The 17843-nt window shown below is 39.3% G+C and overlaps 1 protein-coding gene across 1 annotated transcript in view; it reads left to right on the forward strand.

The window, feature by feature from the left end:
- LOC146324337 (phosphatidylinositol 4,5-bisphosphate 3-kinase catalytic subunit alpha isoform-like) overlaps positions 1-11792 on the forward strand; it is a 33370-nt gene extending 21578 nt beyond the window's left edge. Inside the window, exons 14-26 of the mRNA XM_084723647.1 lie at positions 306-430; positions 1140-1221; positions 1417-1581; positions 2542-2645; positions 2764-2935; positions 4340-4446; positions 4568-4689; positions 5629-5707; positions 5841-6011; positions 6299-6416; positions 8318-8469; positions 10341-10503; positions 10720-11792. Coding sequence (XP_084579773.1) covers positions 306-430; positions 1140-1221; positions 1417-1581; positions 2542-2645; positions 2764-2935; positions 4340-4446; positions 4568-4689; positions 5629-5707; positions 5841-6011; positions 6299-6416; positions 8318-8469; positions 10341-10503; positions 10720-10827 — 1668 coding nt within the window. The 3' untranslated portion in view covers positions 10828-11792. The remainder of the gene's footprint in view (positions 1-305; positions 431-1139; positions 1222-1416; positions 1582-2541; positions 2646-2763; positions 2936-4339; positions 4447-4567; positions 4690-5628; positions 5708-5840; positions 6012-6298; positions 6417-8317; positions 8470-10340; positions 10504-10719) is intronic.
- Positions 11793-17843: the final 6051 nt, after the last annotated feature.

Raw genomic sequence — 17843 nt, forward strand, 5'->3', positions numbered from 1 at the left:
TAATAACTGCATAACTGAATGTTCAGACAGGAAAACATTTGTCAGATTACTGGTATAAAGAGACTCTGCCGCAAGAAACAAGTAACAAATAGAAGGTCTAACAAAAACTGACAAAGAAAGTTAACATGGCTGGTAAATGTGCGTGGTTATGATAAAATATGGTACGTTTTACTGTGTTACACTGTGTTTTATTACAGAGTGAACGTGGGGAGGGATCAGAGTCTTGCACCTTGACAGCCAGGTTAATTAGTTTTAGGAATGTAGTAATGCAGTGCCTTATGTATTTTCCTTCTGTTGTGTTTCAGGGCAACCGTGTGGCCAGAGATCACGCCCTGACAGAGAGCGACATTGAGCAGCTGAGACAGCTGAGTAACAGAGACCCTCTTTCAGAAATCACTGAGCAGGAGAAAGACTTCCTCTGGAGACACAGGTAACCCATCCAGCAAATGTAACACCATACTACTATACTATCATATAGCACTAAAATAACTAATTAATGTAGAGCCATATATTACTGTATTACTATTATTACTATTATTGTAGATTCAATACAAGCTTATTCTTGTACGTCAATGCCTGAAACATGTTTTCAATTTTTTAAATTGTTTCTCATACATTTTGTTTAAAAAAAAGTAATGAAATACTCTACATTTGAATACATGTAGTAACACAGTTTTGTTTTAACCTTCTATGCAAGATGTAGATATGTAAAAACAGTGCCGTTATGGTGCACTGCAGGCATCTGATTTTAAAAGCCAGCACAACAGAACCATACGTGTCCCAGGAAAAGGTGTACCCCCGTTCATTTTCTGTATATTTCTATTTGAGTATTATGAAATGCCAACACCACATAATACCTGTTTAGTATTATTAATAATTTATTTCTTTAATATTTTTTAGCTCTCTTAAAACAGATACAGCAGCTGTAGAAAGAAAGAACAGCTCCTGCTGCTGGGTTTTCATTTAACACTCCAAAATTGAGACAGGGTCAGAGAAGGGGCATCAAGGCGGTAACGCTTTGGTGCATGTTTGGTTGTTAAAAACAATAGGTGTACTTCAAAAGATATGTTTGAGTGTGTGTGGGTCTTTAAAGTGGCTTGCAGCACACATTAATTACCCCTTTTCTTTGTCTTTACCAGGCACTACTGCATGAACATCCCTGAGATCCTTCCTAAGATCCTCCTCGCTGTCAAATGGAACTCCAGAGATGAAGTAGCACAGGTAATGACCTGCAATTTCCTACCTCTTTGTTATATTACCACTCTTGCACAGAATATAATTGCGTTTGTTTTGTTTCTTTGCATATTTATCAATTGTTGATTAAATGTATATTAAATGTGATTAATTGTAATTATGTGATGTGTATGAATGTATACTGAGTATAAATTCATATTTCTTGGTTTGTATGTTTCCCAGATGTACTGTCTGTTAAAGGAATGGCCGTCTATCCGTCCTGAGCAGGCCATGGAGCTGTTGGACTGTAACTATCCAGACCCCATGGTCAGGCACTTTGCTGTACGCTGCCTTGACAAATACCTGACTGATGACAAACTGTCCCAGTACCTCATCCAGCTTGTGCAGGTATGTCTTAAAGAGAGCAGGGGCTGTCGAGTTCAAGGAATTGATTGATGAAAGAATGGGATAAAAAGGAAGACAGTGAGGAACAAATAGTACTGTGACTCTAGTGGACTGTGGAGTATTTTTCCCCAGCCTGAGTGTCCTTGGCTGCCACTCTTATATCGACTGGAAAGCAGCTTTTGTTTGGCCTGTTCTTGTGTGTTGACAACTTTCCAGTCTGTGATGCCTTAGGTTATATTTGTTGCACAGAGATCCACGGTAGGGAGAAGTCATAGTAGCCAGCCATGACTTGAGCATGAGCAAAAAATTGGCATGAATTGTCTTCGGCAATGAATGCCTGTATTGTGTGTGTACAGTGTACAATTGTAAAAGAAAAAAGTGCAGCAGTCAGTAATGGTCCTTAAATAAAAATAATAACCATGTAATATCACTATAGATATTGTCGCAGTCCAGCACGCTAGCAAAACTTTTTTTATTGTGATGTCACAATATTCAATTTATTATTACATCCCTAGTTTAAAAATACTTACCGTAATGCACATACACTGTATTTTAAAGTATTTAGAAAATCACAAACTTTGCAGGAGGAAGGAAAAAAACAGAAAGACAGTGAGGAACAAATAGTACTGTGACTCAAGTGGACTGTGGAGTATTTTTCCCCAGCCTGAGTGTCCTTGGCTGCCACTCTTATATTGACTGGAAAGCAGCTTTTGTTTGGCCTGTTCTTGTGTGTTGACGACTTTCCAGTCTGTGATGCTTTAGATTTTATTTGTTGTACAGAGATCCACGGTAGGGAGAAGTCATAGTAGCCAGCCGTGCCAGCCATGACCTGATTTCTCAGGTCATGGCTGGCACGGTAGGGAGAAAAAATAGCGTTTGAAATGACCGGTCTAGACCTCATCTCTGCATCTCATCTTGGTATTTTCATCCAGTCTTCGCTTCTTCACTCTTCTCCTGTTCTAGGTATTGAAATATGAGCAGTATCTCGACAATCCCCTGGCCCGTTTCCTCCTCAAAAAGGCCCTGACCAATCAAAGGATAGGACATTTCTTCTTCTGGCATCTCAAGTGAGTCACCATCCACAATGTTTCTTTCTTCATCTTGATGTACTTTCCTTTCTCTTTGTCTTTCTAGAAAGCTAAAAACACACCTTGCCTCTCTGTTCTCTTTGGGGCGCCCTCACAGGTCAGAAATGCACAATAAAACAGTGAGCCAGAGGTTTGGGCTGCTGTTGGAGGCTTACTGCAGGGCGTGTGGCATGTACCTCAAACACCTGAGCAGGCAGGTAGAAGCCATGGAGAAGCTCATTAACCTCACAGACATCCTCAAACAGGAGAAGAAGGATGAGACACAAAAGGTAAGGAGGATGACAGCACACACTTAGACACACACACACACAGAACCATATGATTTTAATGTTTAGGTATTTTCATCTTTTCAGTCTAAAAACTGGTAAAAGGCTTCATTCACTGATCATCTGTACCTTCACAATGACCTACTCTGCAGCGCTCTGCAGACATCATGTGGGTTGACTAAAAAAAAAACCAGTGTCTTGCTTTAGGCTTGGGCAGTATCAATGTCTTATGGTATACAAGGGTGTTTTGAAGTCCCAACTGTCTCGCCCAGCTGCAAAAACTCTGGACTGGTTCCCATCAGCAGTGACAGGAGCAGACAGATCATCACTCACATCCCTGCCATGCAAACATCCAACATACATCCCATGCTGGATTTAAAAGGGTATTAATCTCTGCAGCACATGTCTGTAACTTTGCTGTAATCGGTCTGTGTTGGAAGAGTGTTGTCATGATACTTGAATTTCTAATTTTGATACAATACCTTGAAAAATATAGATATTCAATATCATTTTCAGTACCATGGGGAAAAATGGACTCAACATCGAAAGCATCATGATTTAGATTTTTATTAAAAGGTCAATAAAAAAAATATAACAAGACTATAACATGAAAACAGACCTTCAACAGGAGCAAATGAGATAAGTGATGGGAAGAAGGCAGCACTGTGAGTAAGTGAGAGGAAGCAGGACTATGTGGGCACCACGGCGGTGTGTGTGCACGCCAGTTGGCTGTTGGAAAGAGCGAGAAACTACAGCTCGGAATTGATATTGCAAAAAAATGAGTATTGAAAGCATTTCAAATATTCAGTAGCAATAAATATCGATATTTCGATACTCTTGACAGCACCAGTCAGGAGGGTCTAAAAGTATAAAATAAAATGGACGCCTGGATGATCTAAGTCTATCCTTGTTTGTAGATGCCACATGGTAAGAGGCTCATGGTTCTCACTTAGCTGTGTTGCTTATGGTATCAGTTTCTGAAGTACAATAACAAACATAGCACAAAATATACATGCCTACAAAGCAGAACAGTACTTTATTCATTTATACTTTTGTCACAACTCATAATGTGTAACATTCATTGCACTGTTGTGTTGTTAATCAGTCAGCGTGGTGCTTTTTGATTGACCAGTTAATTGACCCTCTTCTACAAGTAAATTTCTCCACAACTGACACCACACATAATTTTGATTATCAGCCTTTATTCTATTGAGATGAATTTACCAGATTTTATGTGGGATCTGTATTGTTATTCATTCTCAAAATAATATCTGACCAGTTTGGTCCTCATTCATTCAACTTTTGAATGTTTTATTTAATAATTTAACATTAGAGTCATTGCAGTACTCAAATGCAGCCATTTTTAGAAGATTTCCTTGTGGATGTGTGTGTGTGTGTCTTGTGGAGGTCCAGATGCGGTTTCTTGTGGACCAGATGAAGAGACCAGACTACATGGACGCTCTGCAGAACTTCACCTCTCCGCTCAACCCTGCACATCAACTGGGAAACCTAAGGTAGGAAGCAATAGTGAATGAGCCTGTGTGTGTGTGTGAGAGAGAGAGAGAGAGTATTTGAATGAGTGGGGTTGTGAAAAAGTTTAAAATTATTTAATAACTTGAATTAATTTCTTTACAGGTTAGATGAATGCAGGATCATGTCGTCAGCGAAGAGACCGTTGTGGCTCAACTGGGAGAATCCTGACATTATGTCCGAGATGCTCTTCCAGAACAATGAGATCATCTTCAAAAATGGAGATGGTAACACACACACACACACACACACACACACACACACACACACACACACACACACACACACACACACACACACACCTGATCGCCCTAGATACTGTTCTATCCCCTTAACACACCTGCTAGCAACAAAACTAAATAATTGTTGTTAAAATAAAAGAAATAACAGAAAAATAAATTGTGGCACTTGTCTTTAATCCCTGTCAACTAAATGGAAATTTTAATTTGGACTAGTCGGTTAGTCTAAAGGGAAGAAAACCCTCAGAAAACAGCTAATTTGAGCACAATTTATTAGGTGAACATTGTCCAAAAAATAACTGCCTTCAACGACCAAATGGTATTAGACATGCTGCTGAAATGTGTGGCACTTTGCACTGTGCGATATGAATGCTGTACTTTATCCAACAAAACCTGACAACAGCTCAGTAAATGTGTTAACTTTTCACACCAGGCAAGTGGTCAAGTTGTTATATGCCAGTTTATTCTAACACAGCCTACATACAACCTTATTTTCATTTACTGGATCAAAGTACTGCCAAACCGTGCTGTGTCCGAGCCATCTGTCACACTGTCCTCAGAACAATATGCGAGCTACATCTTAGAGGCAACAGTTAACTGCTGTTGTGAATAAAATATTAATAATTAGAATCACAGACAAGTATTTCTGTTGCCGACTAGTGAGGGTGGTGACATTTTATCAACTAAAAGACTAATCATGCACATCAGTAGCAACAATATACACTGAAACTAAGTTTTGGAGGTTAAATTCCCTTACTCCTACCACAATATGTCATTAACACAAACTGTAAACTGGAGGCTACAGAGTTTCTTAGGGTAATGTTTGTCTACTGTAATCATACTAACTCTTCCTTGTGTTGTATGTATATAATTGTCACCATCCCAGGATGTTATTAACTGTCTTCATTGTGTGTGTTTGTGTTGTAGACTTGCGACAGGATATGCTGACGCTGCAGATTATCAAAATCATGGAGAACATTTGGCAGAATCAGGGACTGGACCTGCGGTACTACTTTCTCCTCTATTATCTCAGTCTATATTTCTCTTTCTTTCTGTATGTTTCTCTGTTGATGCCTTTATTCTCTAACTGTCATGCCTCTGTGCGTGGGGCTAAGCCGATCTGTTTTGTGCGTGTCCAGGATGCTTCCCTATGGCTGTCTGTCATTAGGAGACTGCGTGGGTCTCATTGAGGTGGTTCGCAGCTCTCACACCATCATGCAGATTCAGTGTAAAGGAGGCTTGAAAGGAGCCCTGCAGTTCAACTCAAACACTCTGCATCAGTGGCTCAAGGACAAGAACAAGGGCGAGATGTGAGTTCCTCTCTCCTGATAGTATTTTTAGAGCATCTTCGCATCATTAGACAGAACAGAACAATGCCCATTAGAGTGTCTTAGTGTTAGTATAAATGTCTTAGGGGAAATGTGGTGTCGTTTGGAGTTACAGCTCATTTACTTCTGCCTGCATTTAGTTTCATGTATATGCTTTATATAATTAGAATTTAAATACCTTCTCATTTCTTATTCATTTCTCATTTCTTTTTAAAATGTGAAATTAATGCTGTCATTGCTTACTGTGGGGTGTGTGTGTTTTTGTGCAGGTACGACATGGCTGTGGATCTGTTTACGAGGTCCTGTGCTGGCTACTGTGTAGCTACATTTATCCTCGGGATAGGGGACAGGCACAACAGCAACATTATGGTCAAAGATGATGGACAGGTAATTTGTATACACATATATACCGCACACAGTTTTGATCAAGGATGGACAGTTACAATTTTCACGCATGCTATACGTGCACAATTTGAGATATGATTGACATTTAACCACATACTTCACATAGAATGACTAATGTCCTAGTCAGATCGTAGTAAGGTCCAAAAAAGATCTGACTTGGATTCAAACATTTTCCATTTAAATAAATTTGTAGTTTGGATTCAGTGTGCAGGCACTGATTTTCACCGATGCTGAACTCTGCTTCGATGCTCCTTTCCATATAAATGTTGCTCATTTGCTCGCCGCCCTGGTCGCTCACTTGGCAGTGTGTGCAACCCGTGTACGTAGTCTGAGTCTTTATTGCAGCAGCCTGGGTTCAGTTTCAGCCTGTGTCTTTGCTGCACGTCGTCCCCTTGTTCTCTCTCCCACCTTTCCTGTCTATCTTCGCCTGTAATAATTTCAATAATAATCTCCTTGATTCGTTGTTTTTTTTTTTATTCAGTTATAGAAGTAATTTTTATTAGCACATTGACAATTTGTTTTTGACTAATACATATTTAATAATTGAATAAGTTTAAGAAAATGGCTATACTCATCTCTGTAAAATAATACTTAATATATTGATGATATCGGTGGTAAGGTTGCAAATTTTGTGCATTTCCCTTAATCGATAGTTGAACATGTTAACAATAGATAATCAGTTAATTGTTAATAATTAATAAGATGCTTATTTTAAGTTTAATTCTAGCAGCTTATTAGTTATGTGAAACATTAATTTATCAAGCAGAGATAATTTGAATGAACAGATCAGTAAGATATTAAGGCTCTCACTCGAAAGGGCTGCCCTCGTCCACCTGTACTTACCTGAAAAATGCCCCTGCCAAAAAATGTCAGCTCCAGAGAAATGGTACACTAAACATACATTTTAGATTAGTACATATTTAATTGTCGAAAATCTTTACATTGATTAATGGATGGTTAATCGTGCCCAGTTGTTGGAGAAAGATTTGAGTCGATGCCTTGTGTTTACCTGTATATCTGTGGGTATACAGCAGGGATTGTCGACTGGCGACCCACCAGATATTCCCATCTGGCCCGCAGAATGCCCACTGATGAAATATTGCAATATTTTTGTTGCTGCTGCAGCATCACATTAAAAGCATTTAACTGGGGAAACACAAGTTGATTTTTATTTTGAAGTAGACACAGGAAATACATTGTGTCAGTAAGATTAACTTTACTGCTATGATTCACCAGAAATGTGTCTGTATGCATTTTATCTAGACAACAGTTGTTTTTGGCATTTTTTGACAGCCGATCAGTTTAAAATATTTCAGCCACAGTGAGCTGTCAGATGAAGAGCTGCAGGCGACGGGCTGCACACCTCCAACTCTCACTCCTTTCAGCTCCTTTCACTTAAATTGTTCACAGATTCTGCCATGTGCAGCATAAAATGAGATCATGGTTGCTCACAGAATGACAGAAAAAGGCCAATTACTGCCTGACTTCTTCTTATTAAAATGACAGTACTCTACTTTGCTGCCCCCGGAATTACTCCTCAGTGAACTGCCTCCTTGACAGCAGTCTAAGAGCATATTCTAGTTTAGTATCTAGTTATCATTATGAATTTTCCATGTTTTTTTGGAGTCTGTGTACACTCACATATTGAAAATAACACTAATTTTGCATGAAATTAATGATATTAAACAACAATAGGCTAAATAAATGTAAATTCTTTAATTTGAAAGTCTGGCCCCCACGTGTCTGCTTCTAAAAACTCAGGCCCCTGGACAAATGTAATTGAAGACCCTATACAGTAAATAGATTTTTTACTTTAGAGGATGGTTAAATGTTTGAAAGAGTTATTAAACTTTGACCTCCTGCTCCGTTCTGCTCTCCTCCAGCTGTTCCATATAGATTTTGGTCATTTCCTGGATCATAAGAAGAAGAAATTTGGCTACAAGAGAGAGCGAGTTCCCTTTGTGTTGACACAAGACTTCCTCATCGTCATCAGCAAGGGGTCCCAGGAATGTGCGAAGACCAAAGAGTTTGAGAGGTACTGCAGCATCTCCCCTCTTCTTTTCTCTCATCGTTTCTGTCATCTGCTTCTTCTTTTGTCTGCTACCTGCAACAAGCATCAGTCAGTCTGATACTCTGTAGTTTAATTTTGCATCTCATAGCAATTTTAGAGCATCTTTCCTGTCTAGGAAGCAGGTTTAGGGCCTCTTTCACTGCATTTGCAACATGGATTAGACCTGGTTTGCAATATGACATAATTTCTTCTCACTTCAACTCCCTTTTTTTCTTTCTTTCTTTCTTCATCTTCTTCTTTTCAAAGTGTAGCTACAGTATTGCAGATAAACCTGTGATCTGTTGGAAGTAGGGTTCCACCTATCGACTATTTTTTTTTAACTAGTTGATTAATGTGACAATGAATTTATTGATTAATCTCAATTTAATTTGAATCTAGATTTGTTTTTTTTAATTATTCGATTAATACAAGAATTAATTTGCCCCAGATAAATATCAAAAACCTGTCTCATTTATATTTCAATATTTTAATCAATCCTAATAATGAAAGATAAACACGTAAAGCACATTAGAATAATGACCATAGTGGCATATTTTAAAATTTGTCTTATGTCCACCACATTCAGTAGACTCCATTTGTCAGATGCCCGATCAGAAAAATACTAGACCTCAGATTAAAAAAGATTGCTGTGATGTATATTAATTTCATCACTAATCACCATGTCACCCCAGTTTTTTTTACTTTGGTAAAAACACTTTTAAAACCTGCACAGTTTATGACATGGATATATTTAATCACTGGAGTCATATGTAGGTAAGATGATCACTGGCAAATTTATTTTTCTGTCAGTGTGGGGCACAGAAAATAATTGAAATTGTTTATTATTATTATTAATTATTAGTATTGATTATTTGTGGCAATAGTAGTACCAGTTTTCTTACTCATGCCTGGCCATTTATGTTAACAGAAAGTATAAAATAGCTGAATAACACAGATAGATGATGCAGACATCACTTTTAATATGGGGGCAATTAAGAAACATGTAGAAAATCAATTTTAAGTTATGACTACTAAAACAATCAAGTTCAATGTGTTCATAGTCCTTCTATATGAGCTTGGGTGCTGATAGAAAATAAAGAGGGTGGTGCAGTCTCACTGCTGCTGCTGCAGGACAGAGCGATCCCATGCTTCACTTCCAGCACTTGTGCAGAACAGTGGTGCTGCTTTGATAAGCAATTTCCAGTTTGCAGTCTAGGCGTTGTATTTCAACGCACATCATGCAAATCGCTGCATTTTCATAATTGATACCGTCGACTGTGACGACGAATCGACCCAGCCCTAGTTGGAAGTCAGGGGCCAGTCTGCCAGCTACAGCTAAATCATGACTTCATGCTTTTGAAAATATACAACAAGTTATCCCCAGACACCGTAGAACTCTTCCACTGATCCATGAATAGAGTGTTGAATTTTTTGACAAGACACAAGGTCTTGAAGCCATTGAGAGTGTGTGGGTAGGACAGCCCCCCTCCAGCTGAGTAAGATTGCTTGTCACGCCCCAAGAGAGGCAAAGGACAGAGCATCCCACTTAGCTTTTAGTAAGTCCTTCTCGTCAGCAGCCCCAAATAGTGCTATGAGTGGGTAAAGTCTCTCGCTTCAATTTTGACACATTTTTCTAATCAAAACAAACTCCATACTCCAAGCCATGCATGAGCCCTGCAGGGCGAGGCAGTTTGTGAGCAACGGTCATTTGTGAAATGGTTTGCTGTCACCATTTACTTTTTTTTTCTCTTGTTGATGTTGCTTGACTTCCCCGCACTGCAGCCACTACACAGATTGTTCAAATGTGTTCACTTTTTGTTTATCTTTCTCACATCCTCCTCTCCATCTCCCCCCAGGTTCCAGGAGATGTGTTACAAAGCCTACCTGGCCATCCGGCAGCACGCTAACCTCTTCATCAACCTGTTCTCCATGATGCTGGGCTCTGGCATGCCTGAGCTGCAGTCATTTGATGACATCGCCTACATTAGGAAGACGCTGGCCCTGGAGAAAAGTGAACAGGTAATAAAGTTTTTTTCTGTGTTCATATGAATTCTATCCTGATCTTATTTTTGAGTCTTTAAAGGAAAACTCTGTCCTATTCTGGGTTTTTCAAATGGAAACACCCACTCAGCCGTTAGCAAATAGCAGTGACATTTGACTCATTTGACTTGATGAAACCTCTGCAAGATCATTGCATCTACTCGTGTCTCTTTTATTCTTGTTTGCTTTGTGCAGGAGGCGTTGGACTACTTCATGAAACAGATGAACGACGCTCACCATGGAGGATGGACCACCAAGATGGACTGGATATTCCACACAATTAGACAGCATGCACTAAACTGATCTGCTGCACACAAGCAAGAGCCAACAGTCCCATCGTGGAGGATTTACTTCAAGTCCAAACTACGCAGCATCTTCAAGGAATTTCATTTCTTCATTACAGCAGACACCGCAAACAGCTCACCGATGATGGAAGTTTGCTGCTTGATTTTTTTTTTAACACCAGCACCTAATTGTTTAAACGAGGTTCCTGTTTTTCTGCATTTTCTTGCCATTACCTTCCTTTTTGTGTGTCCCGCTTTATCTACAAAACAGCACTGTACTCATGTCACCTACCTGGCTGATGCTTCTGTCCTTGGCTACTGTGCTTCTGCTGGGTAACCAAGGAAATTTTACCCCTCACCCTGCTGCTCCTCCAGGAAAAAACACAACGTGGACAAAACAGCGTAAAGAAGATGCATCCGCCAATCTATAAATGTAGCCACAAAGTAAGTTCAACTTGCTGCCCTTCTGCTGTATCTGTGCTGCACTGCGGCTCCACTCCATAAAGGAGGCGCTTGGGAAACTTTTTTTAAAATCTCATCACTGCTGAGGAGATAGCGGGCACAAGGAACTGTCTGAATTATCTTACATTATATAAGTGTTACTCACATTTGTTGTACAGTGCAGGATTACTGGAGTCTTGAACTTCTGAGCTGATTTGGTGTCAGCTTTTAACCCTTTCTGAGGAAGTTTCGAAGCTCAAAAACTGCAGAGGAGTCTCCGAGTTGTTTTGCACAGCTCTACAGTCTCACACGGCCTCAATGAAAATGCACTCCGCCCTTGGGAACACTTGCTGGTGGTGCAGCTTTAGACTTTTGCATAAACTTCAGGGTGATGATGCCTCTCCATCAAAAAAAGACAGCACTTAGAAATACCAGAATAATATACAGATTTATTATGACTTTTTAAATTTATTTATGTATCTAGTTTCTTTCAGTTTATACACAGGCAAATCCCTAACTCAACTCTCCAAAAACACACCATTGTTTGTGTAAATATATTTGGAATTTTTTTTTTTTTTTTTGTATTTGTGTTTACCTCTTTGCTTCCTTCTGCCTTCTTCTAACCATGAGTGCAACAGCTTCCCCCCTTTTTTCTCGAGTTTTGCTCACATTTGCAAATTAAGACTGCTTATATCACTTTTAAGTTAAGCATCTCATTTGACCTTACCAGTAGTAGCCTAATCTGTTTTAGTGTGGCTTGTTTGCAGCCCTACTTTGAATTTTAAAGACTAATTTGTTTGGGAATGCAAAATGGCAAGAGTCAAAGTGCCAGTCTCAAATCTTATGAATAATGGGACCTATTTTAATCCTCTTGCTGTCTGTTCTGACGGTGAGCAGAGGCCCAGGGGAATGTCACGTCTTCCTGTTGATAAAAATGCCTTGGCGTCACAGCACAACACTCCACAACACTCCACAACACTGCACACTGCGAAGCCCTACGAGCTCTGCCTAATCAAGTTGTACTAAGCAAATCATCAGCACTATTAACATGAAGAGCATGAGAAGCTAGTTTTGACCTTCATTGTAGATTATTTGCATTTCTAACCATGTTAGGTTGATGGTCTGCAGCATGTCCCCCATTGGAATATTTTTAAAATATTGACTCATGGACAAAGTACATTTTAACTTGTGTTTCACACATTTGGTGGATATTTTTATCCAGAACACCTTCTACTGAGCCCATAACCCTGGCAGGATTTGAGCCAAGCTTCCTGTTGCCAGGCACTGTTAAAGCCATGCTCTGCAAAAGTTTGCATCTTACAGATTTTTTTTTTCCCCAACAGAAACGTTTGATCATGTAGCTTGCTCAACATTTTAAAGTCACAGTGAAATGGAAGTTAACAGTGTCTGTAGTGAATCAAGTGAAACAGTGCATGTGAATGAGGTTTAGTTACACGAGAGATTTGAACTGATCTTTCAAATTTCATTGAAGGGCTTGAAAGTGGGTATGGCTATGGTGTGATGGCATTTGCCTTTGGTTCGTCAATTTCACCACAGTATTCTCCAGTCAAGACCAGCCTATGAACAAAAAACATGCAAACAAAAAAAGCACTACATGTTAACATTTTTCAACTGAATTTGAACGACTCGTGTTATATTCAAGGTTCTATGAGTAGGAAGTAAAGTTTTTTTTTCTAATGTACTCCATGTAGATCATGTACCCTCGAATATAAAAACGTCTCACTGAAACTGGTTGACAAACATGGACATTTTTGTGCTTTTAATCCAGACAAACTGCAGCTCCACTGTTTACATGTATTTGTTCACAGGCCGGTCTTGACCAGACTAAAATGACGTGTCGAAGCAGCAGGCTCAGACTTTATCAAAACTGAACTCCAGGAGAAGCGAGGATGCAAATTCGTGCAAGTGAGATCATGCCGTGATAGGAAGCTGTAGATTACTGTTCGATCAAAATGAGCTTTCAATTTTAATCTTTGATATTCCAAAGGCTTTTTTTTTTGCATCCCTGTCTACTTGCAGGGCATCCAGCACATGTCAGAGGAAGTAAAAAACGCTTCAAAGACGACACAGCGTAGCTTTTTGGCTGTTATGTTTAACTCGGTACCACAAAGATCTGGAGAATCGTCACACCCCTACAACATATACCACCTGCTTTCGGTCAAGAGGCAGAGGATGAGGGTGAAATAAATTAATTAGGCCTCAGCTACAGTGTTCAGTGTTTAAGTTTTTCACTTGTAGGTCAGAAATCTACTTCCCCAACATCAGTTTTCACTTGTTCCTGTGAAAATCGTTTTATTTATTAGCAGTTATCAAAGACTAAAGTTAGTTGTGCATGAGCTACATTCTTAAGCTACAAACAAAGTTTCAGCCAACTGATGTCCAAACACACGCCTCCCACCAGCTAACAGCCACACGTGGTTTCATGTAATGGGCAGGGTTAGCTAATCATCACAATTGCATTTCATTGGATCAATGTGTGTATACGCCCTCGGGTTTAAGATGAGTCATCAAAAATATCTGAATGTGTTATGAGAAGAGAAAAGGGAAAGATTGTGGTTTCAAAATACTTAAAAATACACCCTGGCAGGCAGGTCGCTGGATAAATCAGGTGTTTTTAACAAGAAACGTAGAACTCTTGAGTGGCAGTGTGACAGCTGTGTCAGTTGAATTGAAAACCTCTGTGCTTTGCTGAGGAGAGAATGTAGTATTTTACAAAAAAAAAAGGTGCTTCAGAGCAGCCTCACGAGTCCCCAGCGCCCTCAGTGTACCTAGAAAGACATTTGGATGTGTGCATTGCTAAGTCTGAATCTGCCAGCGGAAAAGAAAGTCTGCACTTTGCCAGTTCAACCACTGATTGTACTGAAAAGCCAAAGTTGTGGTCTGTTCTGATGTGGCGCACGTTTGTGATGTCATATTAATGCAGCATTAATGGCTAGAATGTATTTAATTGCTACCGTGGACCTTCTGTGTGCTCATCTTTTTTTATGTGTCTTGCATCGTTCATGTTTCCTTTCCTATGTCAGATGCAGTGCCACTAAACATACAGTCGGTTATCAGCAGCAAGATCTTCTCCTCTTCACTCTTCCTTATTTTTCTTATCGTGCCAAATCAGGCGTCACCGAGGCCTGTGAAAGCGAACGCTGGGAGTGCATCATGCAGTAATCAGTTACAGACTTCAAAAAGAAGAAAAAAGGTTGGGGTATGCACTTCAAAATTCTAGTTCTCAATGCCTTTTTGTCCCGAAGGACTCTGTAAGAAGAAAGTTAGCCTAGTATGCATGTTTCTCAAGCAGCATAACCAGTATGTATGATGTACATTTTGAAGCAGCATTAAGCAGTATGTATGTACAGTTACAGTCAAAAGTCTTTTTCTATGGGAGGCTTCATGTGTGACAAACCTGTCGTGTTGTTATCTTTGCTATCTTTTCCCATGTACTCTCCAAATTGATAGTGTGAGTGTGTTTGTGTGTGCTCACATGCATTAATTGTCCTTCTGTACAGGTTGCAGAGCTTCATTGGCAGGCCCCAATGAAAACCCACACTATGTATGTACATGTCCATGTGTCTGTGTGTGACACTCAACTGTTGAAGTGATGGTGTCTCTAAATGTTTTGTAAGCCCCCCCCCCCACTGGCAGGTCTGTGCCAGAGAAGGAAAAACAAAACAAAAAAATGCTGAAGTTTTTGTAAGGAAACAAATGAGGGGAAACTTTTTTCATACATGAGTTGTAAATGTTTTACTTGAAATGTCACGAAATCAGAGCCACAGCTGTAATTTGTTGGTTTGAAGTTGAGACGGGAGGGGTGCGGTGTCTGTTTTAGTACTGATTGTGAGAGTGTGTGTGTGTGTTTGTATTTAACTGTACGAAGCACCGATGGTTGAAGCATCGTGTACAGCTTGTTTGTTTGATACTGGCAGTGAATGTTATTGATGCCACACAGTCCTGAATTTCAGAGTGAAAACTCAACTGCGCCTTGAACTAATGAAGGACTAAATTTGTGCTTGAGTTCAAATTTCTAAGATCAAATCCAGCAAAACTATGAGAAAGTATCTTATGAGATTTAGCAAGATTTAATAATCTTGTATTTTCAACTTCAGCCTCAAAATCCTAAGAACGTCCAGCAGCTCAGTGATGGTTCTCACATCCTCTCAGAGCACGCTTCAAAGTTCTCCCCTACGTTGGCACTGCATTGGTGCAGGAATTCTACACCGATTTAGTTGCACTAGCTTTGCCTTCCTTAAAGGGATAGTCCACACCTTAATTAAAAATACATTTTTCTCCTCTCACCTGTAGTGCTATTTATGCATCTAGATTGCTTTGGTGTGAGTTGTGGAGTTTTGGAGATATTTGCCGTAGAGACGTCTGCCTTCGCTCTAATATAATGGAACAAGAAGGCACTCAGGATGGATTAGTAACACTACAGGCCAAAGGGGGAAAAATGTACCTTTAAGTGGAGGCTTTGATGGCACCCATGCTTTATCGGCTTTTAACCGTCAAAAAGCTCAGCGTTGAAAACACAGGCCGTATTTACAAATCTGCTTATCACAGGATCGGGTGAACTGGCTTTGTCTATTTTTGTTGCTAAGCCAGTTTTTCTTTCTGCATGAATCAACAATCTGAGGAGACTGAGAATCACATAATGATACACGATCATTGTATCTCCTGTTTTTAATCATCTCAAAAAAAAAAAAAAGAAAGAAAGAAAGAAAAGATCTCATTTAAAGTGACTGTTTACCCCAAAATACAAAGTACATAGTTTTCCTCTCGCCTTGTTACCTGTTTTTGGTGTGAGTTGCAGTTTTGGAGATATCGGCCGTAGAGATGTCTGCCTTCTTTCAAATATAATGAAACTAAATGACACATGGTGCTCAAAGCGATGATGACCCAGTTATTCAAGATAATCCACAGACACGTTGTTGTGAGCGATTTCATTTAGAAAGTATTTTCTTTCTATGGTAGAATCTACCAGAACTACTTTATTTCTAATAGCAAGAAAGTAGTTCCTACATAAAACTGCTCACAGCAAAGTCTATCTTGTGAAAATGGGTCATGATTTCTGGAAAGAAACACTGTTTTTGCATTTTTTCAGATTTATTTTTTGGTGCTTTGAGCACCGCAAGCCAAGTGCCGTCTGTTCCCATTATACTGGAGCAAAGGCAGATATCTCTGCGGCTGTTATCTCCAGAACTCTGCAGCTCACAACAAAACTATGTAGATGGATAATTTTTTTATTTTTTAATTCTGGGGTGAACCGTCTCTTTAAGGCCCGTATGTGTGCAGAGAAATACTGAGTGATTTTCTGTGAAGTTTTAACAGAGTAAGGAAGGAAATCCTATTTTCATTCGTCCGCTCTTCAGTTCGCCCCCGCTGATACAATCATATGATCTGAGCTGTGATTCCAAGACAAACAGTGGACATAATAACATGAACACTCAGTAAATATAATGCAATTCAATGCAATATTTGTGCAGTCAATGCTACTTTTGTGAAGCTTATAGTGTGTTTTAATGAGTGTCAGACAAGTCTGTATTCTAAGGTATTTCTGTTACTGTTGGACAGGTGTTCACGTTACTGTGTCCACCGCCTGCATGAATATGGACCCTGATATTTCGTGAATTTGGCCGCAGTTCTTCAGATGAAAACACAATTACACTGTCTGACTGACTGTTCTTGTTTTAACACAAATTGTGTTTTTAGAAAGCCTTTGAACCAAATGAATGTCAAGGGTTTGAAACTCTTATACATGTAGGCAAAAGAAATCAGCATTGGATCAAAGAGCAAATATGACTAATCACTGAGATTATTGATCACTCGTGATCATCTTTGAGGCGCCTGAAATGTCCCAAACTCTCACTTTGAAACAATAATCTGACTAGATGGTCTGTGGTTTCATGTTCTTTTCTGTATGCAGTGCTCTAAACTACATTTTAGCGTGTCACTAATATATTTCCAACATACCATGCTGTCAGAACTATACTATGAATGAATGTACAATGGGCCAATGTATTGTTTTTCACAGCCTACCTGCATGAAATTGGGTAAAGATGAATATTCTTCTTCTTGGACATGCATTTTTGTTGTTGTTTTTTTTTTAGTCTGCTAAGCAGCCATACAAATGTTTTTAAATTAATGCCTTAAGTTTACTCCCTGTAGGATCAGTTCATCCTCACCATAACCTGCGTTTTTATTTATAAATGTGTAATGTGTTTTATTTTGGCTCCCTGGTCACAGAGTAAAGGTTTGTACCCTGACTGACCGATTGACTGACTGGTCATCTGAGTGTTCTGTGAAGATGTACAAATAAATTTGTTAAACATTCACCCAGCTGTGTTTGCTCTTGCACAGTCCTCCCCTGCAATTTGACTGTACAGCAGAACTCTAAACAAAAACTTCCCTTATTAAAAGCAATGCATAATGCAGTTTTTTTTTAGAGCAGAGGCTGGTAGCTGATATATCATTATAATTCCACTGTTCCATGCACATTACAGTTTTACAGATCTTAAGTGCTATCACTTTATTGAAGGTATTTGATTGTAATAATTTAGTTTCTCTACAAAACAAACATTTCTGTAA

This window comes from Lutjanus erythropterus, chromosome 7 (assembly GCF_056507025.1).
Source record: "Lutjanus erythropterus isolate fLutEry1 chromosome 7, fLutEry1.hap2, whole genome shotgun sequence".
Taxonomy (NCBI): Eukaryota; Metazoa; Chordata; class Actinopteri; order Lutjaniformes; family Lutjanidae; genus Lutjanus; species Lutjanus erythropterus.